The sequence below is a fragment of the Tympanuchus pallidicinctus genome, unplaced genomic scaffold (assembly GCF_026119805.1).
Source record: "Tympanuchus pallidicinctus isolate F22 unplaced genomic scaffold, pur_lepc_1.0 scaffold35, whole genome shotgun sequence".
NCBI classification, from domain to species: Eukaryota; Metazoa; Chordata; class Aves; order Galliformes; family Phasianidae; genus Tympanuchus; species Tympanuchus pallidicinctus.
The window spans coordinates 268,326-288,339 of record NW_026294753.1 but is presented as its reverse complement, the minus strand read 5'-3'; the positions used below and the strand labels follow the sequence as shown (position 1 = coordinate 288,339).

At 45.9% G+C, this 20,014-nt stretch overlaps 1 protein-coding gene across 1 annotated transcript; it reads left to right on the top strand.

The window, feature by feature from the left end:
* The first annotated feature begins 1,756 nt into the window (after positions 1 to 1,756).
* MATN1 (matrilin 1) lies at positions 1,757 to 18,777 on the top strand. The gene is made up of 8 exons (XM_052699074.1): positions 1,757 to 2,144; positions 4,672 to 5,018; positions 9,437 to 9,659; positions 11,852 to 11,977; positions 12,257 to 12,670; positions 13,834 to 13,986; positions 14,547 to 14,627; positions 17,512 to 18,777. The coding sequence occupies exons 1-8, from the start codon at positions 2,057 to 2,059 to the stop codon at positions 17,559 to 17,561; spliced, it is 1,482 nt and encodes a 493-aa protein (XP_052555034.1). The 5' UTR covers positions 1,757 to 2,056; the 3' UTR covers positions 17,562 to 18,777.
* Positions 18,778 to 20,014: the final 1,237 nt, after the last annotated feature.

Genomic DNA, 20,014 nt, shown 5'->3' with positions numbered 1-20,014 from the left:
CTGGCACAGCAGCCAGGCTCACTGTCTCCAAACCATTTCATCTGACGATGGGCACCAGAGAGCACAAGAGCCCATTAATGGTTTGTCTGTTTACGTTGCAAGTGGGCTTGGGAAGAGCTTTAAATGCATATTTTCCTCTTGGAATATTGAGTCCAGTGTTTTCATTTTTGGAGGCCTGGGGGAAAATTATGTTTCATATTTTAAAAATAAACACTGCTTTTACAGAGGTATAACTGCAGACCTACAGTATCCAGCACACCTTTGCCTCTCGCCTTATTTTCAAAGCTTTAATGTTGCCTGTGTGCCCCAACCTCTGCTAGAGAAAATATTCACCTGAAATGTATTTATCCTTCTTTATTAATTAGCAGCAAAATGACACAGAGAAACTTTATATTTTCTTCAGCAAGAACAGTCATAGAGACTTCATTTACAGAGGGCTCTGAATGATCCTATTCATGGCAAGCACTGTCTGCACCAATGGGTCCTTGTATGTATGGCAGAGCAAGAGGAGAAACGCCATCACAGACAGGGCTGGAGGCTAAATCTGCAGGACTTTATGCTTGCATTTCACTTTGTTCCCCACTAATGGCCAGTGTGTCTGTATCTGTTCTACTTATCCGTGGGACAAATTATATCCTATAAACACACACTGGATTTATACATGTTTGAACTCACAGAAATCCATGCATCTGTGCACACACCATGCAAGGAGGAGTTATGTCTGCATGTATGTGCACACATACAAATGGATACGTAAGCACATATGTGCAACCATATTTGCAAGCATGTATTTTCATTTACACATACATCTTCATGCATCTACTCACAGCCTTAAGCTTTTGTGAAGTTTTTATACAAGCGTCCTTGTGCATGCAAACGTCCACATAAAGATCTGCTTGTGTTTTCTATACTAATCCCTCCTCACCTTCTGCAATATCTTTAAATATTTTGATCAACGCTTTTAATGTTGAATGAGCAAAGAACAGTCTTGGCAGCACCACTAAGGGCAGGTCCCCTTCTGCATAGTCAAACAGCCCTTCTCTCCAGGAGCTCTCAGTCTGTCAAAGCACTTCTGGAGTAATATGGACTTGAGTGAGGGAAGAACAGCCCTTTGGATCACGGGTGGTTTGCCAGTGCTGCACCAACACAATGCAAGTGCAATGCGTGAGCACTCTGAGGGTGCAGCTGAAAAGTGGGCAAAGACAACATCAACATCCAGGGCTTTAATCAGTGTAATACAGCAGTTAATTAAAAGAAAATAGATGCACAGCTTTGCAATGGACCCATCATTAAATTCATCTTACTCTAGTAGAAAATCTCCCTGCTGCTCTTCCAGAAAGGAGACACTGGATTTCTGCTCTCTTGCAGCATCATTGGTCTTATTTGTGGATTCAGATTATTGGCTTCTTGTGGCTGGAGCTGCATGGACCTGATCGCTCCTCTGTTAAAAATAAATCAAACTTATAATCTGCCTGTCCGTCCCGTGCTGCTCCTCTATTTATCTAACTCAGACTGTTGCGTTCTTTCTCCCTCTGCCTCTGCTCACAGCCTCATAGAGCAGCAACTGTTCCCCTCAGGAAGGAATTTGCTCTGCATCCCACGCGTTGCCCCTGCCCTGCTCTCCTCTTCCTCTCCCTTCCTCCCGTGACAGAGCTCCAGCCCACAAATTAAGCAAAGGAAGCGAAGATATGCAGATGGGAGCTGGAGGTCGACAGGCTAACCCCAGCTCCCCAGGGCTGCCCTCACTGCTCCCACTGTTCCCATCCCAGATTCCCCACATACCGCGTGGCTGCGGGTCCCTTTATAGCTTCCCATCCCCTTCTCCGAGCAATGGAGCCATTGTGGAGGGGCCGCCAGGGCTGGACGTCCACCTCCTCCCCACCTTCATGCAATATTTTCTCCCAGCCCTTCTCACTCGCCCCTCAGTGCCCCCCCGGCCCCTCACACGTGTCAGGGGCTGGCCCCTTGCCTCCCCAAGGAAGGGCAGGTTAATACCTCAGGGCCAAGGCTCCCGTGTGCCATTCTGCATCCAACCTCCGGCAGCTCCTCCGCAGCCATGGACAGGATTTTCTCCACCTTGCCACTCTCCTTGCTGCTTCTCCTCCAGAGCTGTGGAGTCTGGGGGGCACCTCCTCAGCCCAGAGGTAAGTGGGAGCTGAATGCTTGTGGGCTCTGTCCCCGAATTCTGGTCACCAACCTGCTGGGGAGTGCAGGGCGCTGAAGGAGGAAGCAACACCCAACTTCTGGCCAAAAAGCAGACAGCTTCCTCCACTATTTTCCACCAGGCAGACAGACATAGAAATGGACTCCTTCTGCCTGTTTCATTGCTTTGAAGCAAAGCTGGGAGGTTGAGCTGAGCACAGCAAAGGCAGCACTGGGTTGGCTCCGGCCCCACGGCAGCAGCTCTGGGCCCACAGTAAGTAAAATAGACGTGCCAGTGACTGTGGCATTTGCTGCTGCTACGAAAGGCACTTCCCTGATGCACTGACCATCTCTTCTGATGAACAAAAGGAGAGTTATATTCGCTGCAGAGCTGCTAAGCACTGCTGCAGTTGGCATGGGTTGATGGTTGGACTTGATGATCTTAGTGATCTTTTCAACCTTAGTGATTCGATGATTCTACGAAGCCAGGAGACCGAACAGAGTGCTCATTCAACCAGCCCTACCACGAGCAATCACTATTTCTAAAATAAACAGCATTTCATTCTGAATTACTAGGTAGGTTTCCTGCTCTTTTAATTAATGTGGCAAGGATGCCCTGAGAGAGATTTTCTGCTAAACTGATGCATGAAGTTCAGCTGCTCCTGAATAGCTTCAGGTGTGGATGTTTTTAAAACCAGAGGATTTCAATTCTGGTTTCATTCCACTTTGAAGTAAACTATGCTGAGCTGGGACGTCACCCAGAGCTGCCACCTCCTGGGGATCTGTCTGTCCTGCAGAGCCTGATGTGTGCTAAATCCCAGCACTTACATCTGATATGTTCTGTTTCCCAGGAATACACTGCACTTTCATAAAAAAAAAAAAAAAAGGAGGTTCAAAATGTTATCACAGAGCTTCTACACAAAAAGAAAACACGCTGCAAAACTCCTATTTGATCTGACTATTCCTGAGGGGGAAAAAAAAAGCTTTTTTTTTGTTTGGTTTGTCACTCAAAGCAGATGTGACACATTAGCCACAGCAGCAAAGGGGAATCCATGCTTAATTTGTAGAGGAGCTGATTGCAAGACCTTGCATTTTTCTTTGTATTTCCTGTAAAATGGGCAAAACCAACCCCTGCTGAAGGGATTTGCAATGTGAGGGATCTGCCAAGTGAGTTTTCCCTTCCTCTGAAATGAATTACAGTGGCAAAGTGAAAGCCATCCCTGTGGGAAAAGGGAATATTATGTTTTAGTGGAAACTAGAGCACCTGATGGAGCAACAACTGCCCTCCTCTCTTCTGCGCTCCACATCGCTCAGACATTTCTGGGAGCCAGAAGCAGATTCAGCGTTCATGTCTCCCAGGAAACTAACCTGATTATATTCTTTATGGATACATCACAGGGTATTTATTTTCATGTGTCTGAAAGACTGAGAGCCACATTAGATTTCACACTGAGGACTAGCTGTAATATTTATGTCATAATTTAGAACAGATTTGTTGGCCCAAAAGCTCACATTTAAAAATCTGTCCACAGAAATCTCTTTTATGATATAACCTATATCATCCCTCTCTGCGGAAATCAAATCTTAACAGAGCTCTTGATGACCCTACAGAGGCAGGTTAAATGATAGAAAAAAATAAAGACCAGAATGCTATAGATCTGGTGAGGAAAATGGATCAATTCATTCCAAAATTCATAAAAAATGTCAGTCCTTTTTATGTTTTGTCACAGCTGAACATTAGGATGGAAAACAGCATGAAAATGAGAAATTGGAAAGAAAAATATTAGTCAGCTGTTTGCATTGCTAATGTTTCCCATTTATACTATTTATCTTTTAGAGTGGATATTCATGCCTTACCAGTGGCTTGTAGAGATTAACTATCAATTGCACGGTTCTACATCTCTCTATTGTGTTTTCCCTCACCAGCTCACAGACATAAAACCGTGCTGGTCTTTGCTCTATTTCATTGTTAGTGCCACTAGCTGAAAAACACAAGACTGGATTGTTACGTTGGTTAGTTAGTCTGGGAGTCGTGATTCGCGACTGAATCTGAACTGCTGAGTTTCATTCCTGCTTCTGGTCATGCATGACGAAGACACAAGCTCATTAATTAATACCCACATAGCTTGCTTATACACCACAATGAGTTCTTTTGAGACCTCCTTTGATACGGGAGCATATATAACAGGCTTTAGTTCAGCTAAATTCCTCCTTCCATTAAGTTTCCTACAGCCATTAGCAATAGCCTGGTGTGACAAGTGGGAACCCGCTCCCACAAGTGCAGAGCTGCTGTAGGAGTACATATTGTCAACAGCTAAATGTGTTTCTCTTACAGAAGTTTTTATGAAAGGCAAAAGAGCATTTGGAAGTATTAGGTTAATCTGGTCTCCCAGGGCCTCTCTGAGACAGGGACAGAAAGGATCGGGGCTTGCAGGTCATCTAGCCCCAGCTGCCTGCTGTAAGAAGAATTATTTTGTCCCTCTTTGCATATTTTTCTTTTTTTTTCTTCTCCCTGCTCATCCTTCCCAGGCACCCTGTGCAGAACCAAACCCACCGACCTGGTGTTCATCATTGACAGCTCTCGGAGCGTGCGCCCGCAGGAGTTCGAGAAGGTCAAAGTCTTCCTGTCGCGCGTGATCGAGGGGCTGGACGTGGGCCCCAACTCCACGCGGGTCGGGGTCATCAATTATGCCAGCGCAGTCAAGAATGAGTTCTCCCTCAAGACTCACCAAACCAAGGCCGGGCTCCTGCAGGCGGTCCGCAGGATAGAGCCGCTCTCCACGGGGACCATGACCGGCCTGGCCATCCAGTTTGCCATCAGCCGGGCCTTCAGTGACGCAGAAGGGGCCAGGCTCAGATCTCCCAATATTAATAAGGTAAGAATCGTGGAATCGTGGAAAGGCTTGGGTTGGATGGGACCCCAAAGATCACCTAGTTCCAATCCCCTGCCATGGGCAGGGCTGCCAATCGCTAGATCAAGCACGCTGTCCCTTTATGGGAGGTCTTGTTTCACACTGCGGAATGGTTAGGAAAATCAGAAAAGGAGAAACAGTGATTGTCTGTGTGTAGGACAACAGTGGCTCTGCTCACTGAGGGCAATGCGCCGCCCTGAGACATTGATTCAGCCAGGTCCACTAGGCATGAGCATGCTCACAGCCATCCTCCCCAACAAGTGGTAACAAAAATGCTTCAAATCCACTGTAACGAAATGCGAGACAATCTTCTGAAAGTTTCCTTTGACATGGGCCCTTTCCGTTCTGTGTACAAAGCAAAGTGTTGTTTCTGAACCCTCCAGTGCTCTACTAGTTTTTCATAGGCTGGCTAACAGCTGTGTCTTCCATTCCGGGTATTTTCTTCATGTACACAGACTTCAGTGACTATTTAACATTTCAGACTGTGGTATAAAATCAGATTAATTCCACACTTGGCTGCAATGGGCATCGCCATTCCTGACCCAGATTCCCCATCCAGGAAACTCAGCCTTTAAAGACATTTTCCCCAGATACCTCATCCATCCCTCTGGATTTGTCCCTGAAGGCAACCAGACCTCAGCCCAGTGATGGTCATCAGGAAAACTCTAATCTGAGCATGTGGAAAATGTTTATTATTGACAATATGTGTTTTAGCTAAACATCCTGAGCTTCTCAGGACTTTTTGTCCTGTGCCAGCTCCACTGGCTGTCTGCTATGAGATCAGGCCAGAAAAATAAGCAAAGGCTTTAGCAAGCGATGAGGGCTTTCCAGCAGCTGGACGAGAGCCCAGCTGATGGAGCGAGGAAGCCTGGGATTTTTCTCCTGACTACAACATTTTTGGGACATCAGACACTTTCAGTTTTCCGCACTGATAGTAAAGCTCCAAGGAGGGCAGAGCAGTACATAGAAAAGACGCTTGGGGATGGCAAGTCAAAACTATCACCAAAAAAATGAAACACTGCTAAAAATCCTCCAATTCCAACAAACAGCAACCTGAAGGCTGGACTGGACTGGAATTCACAAAAAAATACGAAAAATGAGTCTATCTCCTAAAAATGCCACCTATTGATTTTCTCTTGTGCTCCTTCACCCTGCTGAGCTACAAGGAACTTGAAAATTTTAATGAATCCAATTTCATATTGTCTTTTATCATGAGATTCTTTGTATTTTAACCTAATTGTCTGTATTTTAAGCCTAAGTCTGGCTTGACACAATAGGAAGAAAGCCAAGAGTAATAAGTTGGGAAAATCACATCTGAGAAACTTTCATGAAGTTTTGTTGGCAGTTTGCTCCAGAGAAACTCCTCTGATCTGCCATCGCCATCACATCACTCCTCAAGCATAGGAGCCACCAGCTGAAAATCCAACAGCAAGAGACATTTCCTCTGAAACCATTCCAGGCAGCCAGTGGAAGGGGATAGATTTGGCCAGAGCACCCAGTGCTGGGAATGCATGGGCAGAGCAGGAGCTGCAGGTGACCCCCGAGGAGGATCATCCATGGCCACGCTCAGTGACTTTCCATCTGGAAGAAAAAAGTTGTGGGAAATGTCTGTCTTGTTGGGTATTGCTTAGCCCAAGAACAGCAACTTAACTGCAACAAGAAGTATCTGAATGATATCTGTTTCTGCTTCTCAGAAATTCTTACCCTGCTTGAAATGAGAAGAAAAAAAACACCTAATATGAACAAAATAGACGTTTTGCCTTCCACACAAAAAATATCCCAGCAGTTTGAATGCCAGACTGCTGCTGAATATCAAAAGGCAAAAAGGCCATTTATTTCTCTATTCTTCCAATACACTCTCGCAAAAAAGCTCATTTCCTTTCTCACTGCACTAATTCTTGGCCAGTACCTCCAGCCCAAGGTATCCCAGTGTAAAACAAGCCCAGTAAACTCTCCCTCCTCAGACCTTCATTCTGCTCAGGATGAGCCCCTAATTTGCCTTGGATGATGAATAGGCCACAGTAATTTCAGCTGCATACATCTCTTGCTCCTTTGCACAGCAGAAATCCAGCATGACCTCATGGAAATCAGCACTAGGATTTCCAACCACGTGGGATCGGTCACAGCACAACCAGATCATTCATTCAGTCTTGCTGTGCTCTGTGCAGCAAATAATCACCACAGGACAGGGAAAAAAAACTATTTGTTTCTGCAGGAGCTCCAAGTAACGTCTCTTTATACCTCTATCAAAACTACAGGGATGCCCAATTACTTTTATCTTTCTTCAGGAAGAACAACAAATAGATTGTCAAATTGCTGAGCAAATCAGGGGGCTATTCAACTTCCTTCCCAATCCCCTGCCGGTGCTGTTACAACATTCATGCAATGCACTGCATCAGGAGATGCTGCTGCCTCATTAGCTGCTGGATTGCCTGCACACGGCACATGAATTATGACCTCCCAGAGATGCCCATGAACACTCGTGTGTCTTAGCAAACAAGGTTACGTTCATTTCAGCCGTGGGCTCGCTGATAAATTCCCAGTGCCTGATCCAGATTCTTTGTGCCTCCAAATGTTCTTCTCCCCAATTCCAGCAGCAGCTCAGAAAGCAGTACAACTTCTGAGCACGCTGTGTTTTATTATGAAAACCTTTCCCATCAGATCCAGGTATGGATGCTGCTGCCAGATGTCTCCTGGGCTGTATCTGGGGCTCAGCCACTCTAGTATGAAGAAACTAAGGAACTGATCAAACTGGGAGAATCACTTGCTTTAGACAGATGCCAGGAGGACACAGAACACCTCTGTCCTATGACAAATGCTGCAAGAAAGACACGCAGTGCTGGCAGAAACCTGCTCATGGGTAGTGCTCCTCGCAGAAGCCACTTGATAGAACATCTTGTTTCCTGACAGGCTTTTGGCTCCAGATAAGCCCTAATTGGCAGCGCATCCCAGCGCTGCTGCTGAGCCGAGGGCTCTCTCTCCTGGCAGAAGGAATGGTTGCATGGCTGGCTGCTGCTTCACCAGACTAAAAGCTCCACATTTGTCCAGTTTCACCCATCTCTCATTCAGAAGGAAAGCTCTGGACAAGGCAGCAGGTTGAGTACTGGAAATGCCCGGGGCGCAGCATTCAGCCACCCCACTGTGGAAGGGCGGGCAGACAGGGGAAGGAGATGCTTCACGGAATCACAGAATCAATAGGGTTTGGAAAAGATCACTAAGATCATCAAGTCCAACGGGGCTCCTTGGAGACATGAGGTACTGAACCCCACTTCTGACCTTAAAAGATGATTTCTCCCTGTTAAGGGTGCAAAACAGCTGTCACACTGTCCTAACTGAGCAGCTGGAGAGTCTTCCCAGTTGCATCTGCAGATGATGTTTTCTGTATCCTGCTATTTGCTTGAACTGTGGATTTTTGTTCTCTGCTTGCATCTAGCTGCTCCTGCTGATTGTATTGACAGTGGTGTCACAACGAAACAATTGCAAGGAAAAGTGGCAGGAGCAGCTGAATTGCTAAAAAAGGAGCATGAAGATTTTGTGACAATGTCACTTAGCAAAAGAAGAAGAAAGAGGAAAATAGAAAGCCTAGCAGCAGCAGCAGGACTCCTAGAGGCTTTCCTGCAGTGTTAGGGTTCTACCACTCAGGGCAGAATCCAGTTCCCACCTGCACCAGCTGGTATTTTAATGATGATGTCAGTCCGTGCAGGATCTCACGCTGCTATTTGTGGTGGAATCAGAGATCATGGCTGGCACCGACACATCCGGACCTCAGGCAGACCACTTCCCCTCTCTCAGCTTCAGTTTCTCTGTCTCTAAAAAGGGGAGAAGCCTTAAACTAGTAGTCACTGGAAAGGACCCTGAAAGGCCATCTGGTCCAACTCCCAACACTGAGCAGGGACACCCACAGCTCCATCAGTGCTCAGAGCCCTTCCAGCTGACGCTGCCTGTCTGCAGGGATGGGCACCCCCGCCTCTCTGGGCAGCCTCAGCCTCCTCACGTTGCCACAACATCTCTTGAGAGTTTTAGATGGACAAAGGCACCATAAAAGTCCGGGAGTCGTCCTTAGTGTTGTCTGAGGTTTCACAAAGAGAGCTGAAGTTTGGGTTGGGTGTTAGTTTGCTTATGGAGAGTGCAACCTTTTTCTTAGGGCCGAGACGCACCAGATGTCCCATAATTTAAGCATGGCAGTTTAACCTTTGCAGCTCAGAAAGACACAAGCTACACATTAAGAGAACGGCTCCTGTGATCTCGGGAGGAACAGAAAGAGGGGGAGGAGGTGGCATTTCCTTCTTTAACTTTAGAAATGTGAAACCTCCTTTAGTAAGCCACAAGCGATGGCAGAACGAGCGCTCATCCAGGCCTGGTCTGTGCCCTCCTCTGTGTAGGTGGCGATCGTTGTGACTGACGGACGTCCCCAGGACGGAGTGCAGGACGTGTCAGCGAGGGCCAGGCAGGCTGGCATTGAGATCTTTGCCATCGGGGTTGGCCGAGTGGACATGCACACGCTGCGGCAAATCGCAAGCGAGCCCCTGGACGACCACGTGGACTACGTGGAGAGCTACAGTGTCATAGAGAAGCTGACCCACAAGTTTCAAGAAGCGTTCTGTGGTAAGTCCTTGCCACGCACCCCTCGGGTTCCTAGCCAAGGAGTACAAGTGGCTGCCAGCAAGCTTTTCACGTGGAAGTCTCACATGTCATCATCCTTCATCCATCTGCTTCCTTCTGCCAAGGATTTGGGCGTGCAGAAGAACAGAATATGGAAGATGGATGCTCTTCAAAGAGGCCTTTCAGGAATTTGAGGTTTTGTTTAGGGAAATTCGGGTTTTGGTTAAAGATGTCTCTTTTAAAGAAGGCTTTATTTATTTGAAGAGTTTGTAAACATGATTCACGTACTTCTAGAGAACCTTGAAAACATGATCCTTAAATAGCTGAAATCACTGCCCTCAGGTTTATCGTAGCAGGGCACTACAGACGATCTGCCTTGCAGTTTCCCCTGCCAGTTTCATCTTCTGAGTTCCTATTTAAACAAGGGCTGGTTTCACTCCCCTGCCGTCTCTCCCTGACTGCTGTTATTTTTTTGGAAGCTCTGTGGGGTGGAAAACTCTCCTGGTTGGTGCAGTATCTCATAATTTCTGCATAATATGTAAAAAGAGCCTGGCTGTTCTACAGTCACTTACAGAATCACTAAGGTTGGAAAAGCCCCCTAAGATCATCTAATCCAACTGTCCACCCACCACCAATATTGCTCACTAAACCACGTCCCTAAGTGCCAGATCTACACATTGAACAACACACTCCTACACGAAGCAGTGAATGCAATGAGAAAGCTTTATTGCTTTCAAATGTGTAGGAAGTGGTCTATAAAAAGCACCATGTGTTGGGAAGGGGCCTGGGGGCTTCGCACACCCATCCTGCCTCAGCACAGCGTGGCTACGCTTCTTAAAGCTGTGATGCACCACAGTGGTTGCAGCAAGGCATTGCAACCCAATGCACGCAGATGGACATGTAAAACTATCTGAGAACAATTCTTCAAGTGGTGTAATGCTTCATGATCAACTTTCAGCTTGAAAATAATGGGGGGAGCAGCTTTCTGTCAAGGAAAACTTCATCCTCTTGTAGGAAGGAGGAAAAATTTGAATACAAAGTGAGTCATATATTATAATCAGGTGTCACTGCAGCAGAAGCTCATGAAAGAAAGGAACAAACACTACATGCTAAGAGGAGCAGAGACAGAATTCAAGAAGGTGGAAGGCAAGGCATGAATATTCGTGGGAGTTTGTGTTGGCTGCCCTGGAGTCAGGAGTCAGCTGGAGACAGAGAGGCCTGACAGCGTGTTTGGAAGCTCTGGCATTGGTGTCATTCAAAAAGACAGAGGGGAAAAAAAAAGTCCTTTCTGTGCCTTGCTTTTCAAATGTGTAAATGCAGATGACAAAGTTCTCCCCTTGGTAAAAACCTTCACAGATGCATTTGAGGGAAGCACCGTGCTAGGGATTATTACAGCGAACGGAGAGCAGCACCGCATTAACTGCCAAGTGGGATGTTATCATGTTATGCAAGCAGCTGCACAGAGCTGTCCTTGGAGATGTACCCAAACACCACCTGCTATTGAAAAGCAGTTTGTGGCCACCAACAGCAGGAAGAACTGTGCAGCACTGTCCAGCTGCTTCCCATAGTGTTCAATGGGCCCAGGGAGAGGGAGACCCTTATTGATCCAGCTACTAGTTAGGCTCATCAAAACTCTGCAGCCTTCAAAGAACTGAGAGCCCAGTGTTGGAGCCAACTGCATGGTTGCAGAAATATTTGGAGAGAGCGATTCTGAGAGTTGCACGTGCAAGGATAGCTCTGAAGTCAAGTCCAAGTGCGTTTGGGCATGAATCCCACCCAGGAATGGCAGCTACACATGGCACTCACGAATCATAATTGCACCATATAGCTGGAAAAAAATGGGTATTGGCCAGACCAGATGGTAGTTTGGGAACCAAATCTCACCTCATATATTTGGAGAGGGAATTACATTGTGATATGCTTGACAGACAGATGGTTTTTGCCCTCACTGTAGAAACTACATCTAGCCCTAGCGTGCCTTGCAGTCTGGAGACTTGTCACTACTTCTCTTTGCTTTTTCTACTTCAATTACTATCAAAGAGTAATGACTTCCTGCTGCTTTATATTGCTGCAGGGTGGGTTTAGTTACCACTGAGTATATAGAACAAATATGATGCTTTCTTCGTGGGCAGTGTGTGCTCAGGTTGAGAAGCCTTGGCATGGTGTTTGGTTTCGATCTGCACTTTTTCTTGCAGTGGTGTCAGACCTGTGTGCCACTGGTGACCACGACTGTGAGCAGATCTGTATCAGCACCCCGGGATCGTACAAGTGTGCTTGTAGAGAGGGCTTCACGCTGAACAATGATGGGAAGACCTGCAGTGGTACGTAATGATTTCCATTTGCACTGAGCTGCGCTGTGGTCTGCCATGGTAGGATAGGGGTAAGGTTGAGAGAATTGCATGTTTTGTTCAGAAAAGGAGGAAAAAGAAACCATGAACGTACAACCAAGGATTATTTTGAAAACATGAGCGTGAACTGTTGTTGATTTTTGATTGATTTAGCATAGTTCATTAGCAATGAAGTGGTATTAGGATTTCATCTGCTCATACAATTAAGCAGAATCTTAGTTGCCGTCTCTCCCTTCTCTCATTTTGCTTCAGCTTGCAGTGGTGGGTCAGGATCTGCCCTGGATCTCGTTTTCCTGATTGATGGCTCCAAGAGCGTTCGGCCTGAGAACTTTGAGCTGGTGAAGAAATTCATCAACCAAATTGTGGAATCCTTGGAGGTGTCAGAGAAGCAGGCCCAGGTTGGCCTGGTTCAGTACTCCAGCTCTGTCAGGCAGGAGTTTCCTCTGGGACAGTTCAAGAACAAGAAGGACATCAAAGCAGCAGTCAAGAAAATGGCCTACATGGAGAAAGGCACCATGACGGGCCAGGCTCTGAAGTACCTGGTGGACAGTTCCTTCTCCATTGCTAATGGAGCCAGGCCTGGCGTTCCCAAGGTGGGCATCGTCTTCACAGACGGACGGTCACAAGATTACATCACCGACGCTGCTAAGAAAGCCAAAGATTTAGGTAGGTCTACGGAACTTTCAGCGGCTCGTTTCTCCCTTGGATCAGGCACTGCATCTACTATCAGTTGTACAAAGTGCAAATCCAGTGAGATCTGCCCCTTTGCTGACCTCCTGCTGAGGGTCATTTCCCAGTCTTCTGCCATCACTGCGTTAAATGGATGCAGCCAAGTTCATGAATTGCTAAATCCTTCATTTCCTTTTAAATTCAGTCTCAACAACTAGATGGGACTAAGGGCTAGCACATAATAGCAGGTCAAGCACAAGGTCATGAAATGCTGATGCTTACTAAACAAGTTGACAGGCTGTGTGAGTGTTCAGCCTTTAGAAGACAAAAGGTCCTTACAAACTGTATGCATGGAGACAAGACTTCAGGCCTTATTTTCTCCTCCTCTCTTCTCCCTACACAGATATCCCCAACATCAGTTGGTAAGTGATTTCACAGAGATAAATAAAAAATACTTATCACTAGATTCCAAACATGTTCCTTGAGTTGAACGCTGGGAAAAAAAAAAAAAAGAAAAAAAAAAAGCTGAAAAGATCCAGAAGAAGAAAGACAAGGCAAAAAGGGGAGGGAGGGAAAGCATTACTAAAGTCTAGACCTATTATCATCGTTCAAGTCAAGGCAAACTGCAGTTGGGTTCAAGAGAAGCAGGATTTAAGACAAAAGCAGCAATCAATCTCTGGTAGTGATGCTGGGCCCGTGTTCTTAACTCATAGAATGTCTTGATAGACAATATGAGTTGTAATATTGGAAAGCATTCCAAGCACACTTTTACTAAACATGCAGGTCTCCATTGCAGAGGGGACTTTGCTATGAGAGGGGCTGATGAATGGTGGCTGCAGGCTATTTTGAAAAATTCCACTGTTTCCTTTTGCTGTATCATTGTTTTCCTATTAGTTGGATGCATTATCCTGTCAAGGTGTTGTAATGATCTTTTGTTTCTTGCATCTCCAAATCATCGTTCTTGTGGTGACAGTGGTCATTACCTAGATAAGTCCAGTAAAACTTCGCCTGCATCCGGAACCCCGGATGGCCTGAAATAAGTCAGTAATAGCAGAGAGAAGTTTTCAATTTAACAACTGTAGAGTTGCATGGAGAAGGCAGACAAGAATTTAGAAGTTGAAGAGGATTGGTGCCAACTGACGGGTTCTTATTGGTTACAGGCTTTAGGATGTTTGCTGTGGGAGTTGGTAACGCAGTGGAGGACGAGCTGAGGGAAATTGCTTCCGAACCAGTAGCTGAGCACTACTTCTACACAGCCGACTTCAGAACCATCAGCAACATTGGGAAGAAGCTGCAAATGAAAATCTGCGTTGGTGAGAGTGGGGGACTGGGTAGAGGGGGAGGTTTACTCACAGCATTTGCAGAACTGATGAATGCACATCACTCTGTCTATTCAAGAAACGGAGCCCTGAAGCAAAGCTCCAACACTTCTTGACTCTTAGACTGCAAACAGTACCTCCAAATTTTTATTTTGCATAAGTTTATGAGCAGCAAACAGTATGACCCACCATGGTGATGTTATTGGGAAATGAACTCACAAACAAAGATTCTTTTGAGCACGTTTGAACACATCTGTTTCGATCAGATTCAAATTTTCAGGGCACGCTTTAAGCATTAGTAGTAGATCTCAGTGGGTATTCAGGGAACTGGAAGCCCAGGAAAGACTTGAGCCTGTCCTGGATGCAATGAAGTATAAGAGTCACTAGTCATTTGAGGTTAAAGGCAGAAGTGATCAGTCAGTAATTAGGATGAATGGTATTTTTATTTCCTTCCTGTTTATGACAAAGAATATGACTTGCTTTACTTCACATCTCAGTGATTTTAATTCTTTTTTGTGTCACTTAACACATCTTCTTGATACTGTGGTCCACAGAGGAAGATCCATGCGAATGTAAATCTATTGTGAAGTTCCAGGCAAAAGTAGAAGAACTCATCGATACATTGCAACGGAAATATATCCTTTGGAAGCTCTGTGTTCAGCACCCAGTGGGCTGGGTTGGGCTTTCGGGAGGGACCACCTGAGAAAATCTATCCATGGGGAAAACAGTTTAGATAACAGTCAGGAAGCTGAGAAACTAGACAGTTGGGTTCTGAATGTGTCCAGGAGGAAGAATTCCTGTGCTAGAGCTCAGGGTACTGGCCTGACACAAAATAAGAAATAGACTGAAAGCAATAGAATCAAAGTAGAATATGCTAAATCATTGGAGGCAGTAGCAACATGCAGACATCAGATCCTAAGTCAGTTTTTAGGAAGATGCTTAAACGATGCCGATGCCAGAAGTGTGGAAGCAAGGTTCCTGTATCGGATATTGCTGCTGCCTCTGTGTGCTGCAGGTCCTGTGATGCAGCCAGAATGTGGGCTGAGAGCAGCAGTGGCTGTCGTCAGCCGGCGAGCAGAAAGAAACAAAAACACTGGTGCCTGTGTGCAAATGATAAGTCATTAAAACTCTGTAGATGAAATGCTTTTTATGCAACAGTAAATGTCTACAATGCAAATACCTGACCTGGCTGCCTAAACTCTCCACAGAACTGTTGAAAAAGAGAGTCTTCTACAGCACAACAGTTCTGACCATGTAGTTGGTGGTCTTGGTAAAGTCAGGGGAATTGCACTGCTTAGGTCCAATTTCTCTCCAATTTCCAGTGGTCAAATTCCAGTGCTGAGAAACTGCTCACTGTCTCACATAACTGCTCACTGCAAATATCTTCAATGAGGTGAGTTTGATCCCCTGTATCTGTGGGATTCTTTTTTGTCACAAAATCATAGAATTAATAAGGTCAGAAAAGACATCTAAGATCATCAAGTGCAATCATTAACCCACCACCACCATGCTCATTAAGACATAAAGGATGTGTCCATAGGGAGTTGGCTGGGCTAGGACCACCTGTTTCCTTCTGGATTCTGTTGTATTCTGTTGCATCCACCTGAGGTGTGAGGGAGCTGGCAGAGGTGATTGTGAATCCCCTTTCCACCATCTATCAGCATTCCTGGTCAACTGAAGAGGTCTCAGATGACTGGAGACTTGACAGTGTGGCGCCCATCTATAAGAAGGGCTGTAGGAGAATCCAGGGAACTGCAGACCTGTCAGCCAGACCTCAGTGCCAGGGAAGGTTATGGATCAGATCATCTTTGAGTGTGATCACATGCCACGTGAGGGACAACCAAGGGATCAGGTTCAGTCAGAACCTGGGGAAGCTGGCAGCCCTTGGCTTGGACAGGAACAATCTTTGCTGGGTTCCAGGCCCAGAGAGTGGTGATGAATGGCGTTACATCTGACTGCAAACTGGACACAGATGGCGTTCCACAGGGGGCTGTGCTGGGGCTGGCCCTGTTTGATATCTTTATTGATTATTTGAATGAAGGAATTGAGTGCATTCTCAGTCAGTTTGCAGATGACACCAACTAGGGAGGAAGTATTGATCAGCCTGAGAGTAGGAAGGCCCTACAGCAGGACCTGGACAGGCCGGTCGCTAGGCTGAGGCCAGCGGGATGAGGCTCAGTGAGACCAAGTGTCAGGTCCTGCACTTCGGCCACAACAGCCCCATGCAGTGCTGCAGGCGTGGGGCAGAGCAGCCGAGAGCGGTGTGGAGGAGCAGGATCCTGGTAACTGCTGAACATGAGCCAGCAGGGTGCCCAGGGGGACGAGGAGCCCAACGACATCCTGGTTGTGTCAGCAGCGGCGGTGCAGCCAGCAGGAGCAGGAGGCGTCCATCCCTCTGCATGGCACCTCAGTGCTGTGCTCAGTGCTGGGCCCCTCACTACAAGAAAGACCCTGGAGTGCGTCCAGAGAAAGGAACGGAGCTGTGAGGGCTCTGGAGCACAGTGCTGTGGGGAGAGGCTGAGGGAGATGGGATGGTTCCATGTGGGGAGGAGGAGGATCAGGGGAGACCGCATTGCTGTGGCGAGGGAGGGGTCAGTCTCTTCTCCCAGGTAGCAGCAATAGGACGTGAGGTGTAGGAAGAATTTCTCCTTGGAAAGTGTGGTGAGGTGTTGGAGCGTGCTGCCCAGCACAGTGTGAAGGCGTTGAAAGGAGGAAAGGGTAGGTGCAGTACTTAGGGATGTGGTTCAGTGGGCAGGATTGGTGGCAGGTGGACAGTTGGACTAGATGATCTGAAAGGCTTTTTCCAACCTTAATGATTCTGTGATACTGCACAAAGACTGGGAATTCTTGGAAGAGAAATAAGAAAACGAAATGTGAATAAACTTCAAATGCCTCATGCAGAGAGGAATTAGTGAAACATTGGAGCAGCTCACAGAATGGTCAGAGAGAGACTTCATTACTGAAAATTAGGAGAGAATATCATTTCGGAAGCGTTTTAATTTATACATGCATTTCTGTGGCTTGCTCTTTCAGTTACACAGTATGTTTTCTCCTCTTTACATCAAATAGAGTGAAATTCATGACTTGTATTAAGCAAAAGGTCAGAGTAAATCAGTAGTTCTCACCCAGTGGGTTGCCGCTCACAGGCACATCATGAAGAGCAATTAGTGAAAAGAGCAGAAAATTACAAGACAGTGTAACTCTAAGAAAAGCAATGTGCTCTGCTCTCTGTGCAACCCAAACTGCTCAAGGTCAGGAATTCTCTCAAGCGGTCAAAACACACACCAACCATTCTTATATTTAAATTTATAGGTACATGTGAGTGTTTGTGCATGTATCAACATTTTCCACCTTCAATAGAAGTTCATCAGCCTGAACAGCTGTGGAAATGCCAGGTAGATGACGGCAGCACTCCTCTGCTACCTGCTCCCAGCAGGCAGCTCCATTCACTGTGCAGGGAAGATTTGAGCAATGAATCACTGATATGCACTGTCATTTTTCACCTTAACTCTCGCTCACTGGAAGCTGTGGCAAAAAGGATTGAAGCCCTGGAGAATAAGATCATCTAAAACCCCCAAAAAGTTCTATTCCCGTCTTTCCTGATGTAACAAAACTAGAATTCCTTCCTTTGTACGGAGGGCAGCTCAGCCACAGCGCTATGGCCGGCTTGTATTTCTTTTAAAGAGTCTAGTCTACCTGCATTTGTTTAAAAAGGAAAAAGTAGAGCAGTACAGCAGACATTGTATAACAGGCAGAGCACCGCGTGGCCAGGAGCTAGACCATGCTCATGTTCACTGCATCATATAGAGTGCATATATAAAAAAATGGGGAAGATTTGTTTTTGATTTAAAGCTTAATATATATGTGTGTTAAAAAGTACTTGATTACTGTGAATCCTTGCTGAGTTCTTCCATATCTTCTGTTTGTATGCATGAGGTAATTTAATTTAAAAGTCAAAGTGACTTAAAATCAATTCAGATGCTGTGTAAAAAGTGAACCGGAGCAGCTGATGGGCTTATTATTGTAAACATGAACCATTTGTCAGTTAGTAGGTGAAGTATAGTAATGATCTGCATCACAGATAAGATAGATTAGGATGCTGCTGCTCATTGGGTTTATCCATAGCTACTGTAAAATACAGAAAGATAAAAAGCTCAGCCTTCCTAGCTAGCAGCTGTTCTCGTGATGTTTGAGTGAAGGAGCTCCTGTCTGAGGTAGACCCGTTCTGGCGACGTCCTGAGATGGTGTACAGGGAGCCTGCAGTCGTGGCTCTGCAGCACAAGGCAGTGCTGTTAGCAGCAGCCCAGGTGTGCTCCTCATCTCTCTGTCCTCCACCCACAGCTCAGCTCCTACCGAGAACCCAGGGAACTGCTGCTGAAGTTGCTGCCGATGGAAGCGGTGCCTTCATCACTGCAGTGACCACCAGCTCCTTCCTCAGCCCACACCTCTTCACACCTCAGCAGCCAGTCAGCCTATTTCAACATCTTCAGACATCCTCTCCTGGATGCTGGATCCACAGCGCTGGCAAGAAAGAAATAAAAATAAAAGCGCAGTGCAGGCCAGAAGCATCCCACTGCCTTCTGCTAGAGATGTGGGGTGGCTGGGAGCAGAGTGAGGAGCCATGATTACACAACACGATGCTGCGCCACTGAACGTGAGCACAAGGAGTTGAGTTTGGAGGGATTTGTTTTCGTTGTTTTTTTTTTGGGGGGGGGGGTTGTATCAAAATATTTATACTTGAGACTATGTGAAAAGCTTTCAAGGATGACCTGGCCTGTTCAGAAATGATGCCATTGCAGATTTTTTCTGGGTAAAGATTAAAGTTTGCTAAAAACTTTTAAAATGATTTTAAATTTATTTCTATAAAGTTTGATTTCATTCCTGACGCTAACACCTCTCCATAATCTTGGCAGCAGACAGGAAAGCCTCCATTTCAAGTCGCAACCTTTTATTTCAGCACTAGAGAAGAATCAGGTCTGTAGAGATACTGAGACCTTTCTCTCTAAACAAAAATCTTCTTTACCAACTTGGAGGAATAAGTCCTCACATTTCCAAGCATTACACCGAGGACTGCAGTCAGGATATGATAGCAAAACTTAGCAGTCTCAATCCAATCTTGTGTAGCCTAGATCCCAGAATAACCTCTAGCAACTCTGCTTACTTATTTTCTCTTCTGCTTGAAACTAGGGGTAGGATATAGACCAGAAAATAAGGACAAGATTTAACAGTTCTTACCATGACCCCTACTGGCTCCAGTGGGAAATTGCCTGGGCTCAAAAATGCCAGCACTGTATCTCCAGGGACAAGAGGTGGGTAAACCAGGAACTAAAAGATGGATTTGATTTTAATCCATCTTGGCACCCACGGAAATGTCTATGTGAAAAAAGTACTACTGTCGTCATTCTGCTACTGTTTGATCCATCTGGCTGACTTGGTAATGTGATAAAGGTACGTAATGTGAAGGATGGATCCTCACCTTCACAGAAACTGCATCCCTTCATTCTGCATTTCTTACTGCCAGTTTAACCCAACAACTTGCATCATAAAACTCAGTACTGCGCATGTCTTTGGAGGTTGAACCAAAGTCCTTTCTGGGTAGGACCATGTCCAGGAGCCACCACCTCAGAGTGGGACATGAAGGGCAAAGGTACCAAGCATTGCTCCTTCCAGTCTATGCAAACCACACTGTGGAAGGCCCCAGGAGACACAGTGTCTTCCAAAGTCACCCAGTTCCTTGTTTCAAAGCAGTCCTGGATTCCCCTTCATGCAGGCATGGCAGTTCATGTTCAGTATTGCAAACAGTATATCATTATATACCTTTCCAAAATTTTGCTGTCCATCCATGCATCCAAGCAGACAACCAATCAAGTAGTCTTCGTATTTCTTTCTCCTATGGTTCTCATTCATGGAAAAACTCAATCCAAGCTAACCTTTTGGTGGCAGCAGACCCACTTCACACAGTAAAAGGAAAAAGGAATACAAAGTATGAGTGCAACATAAATTATTTGCAAGTGTATACAGA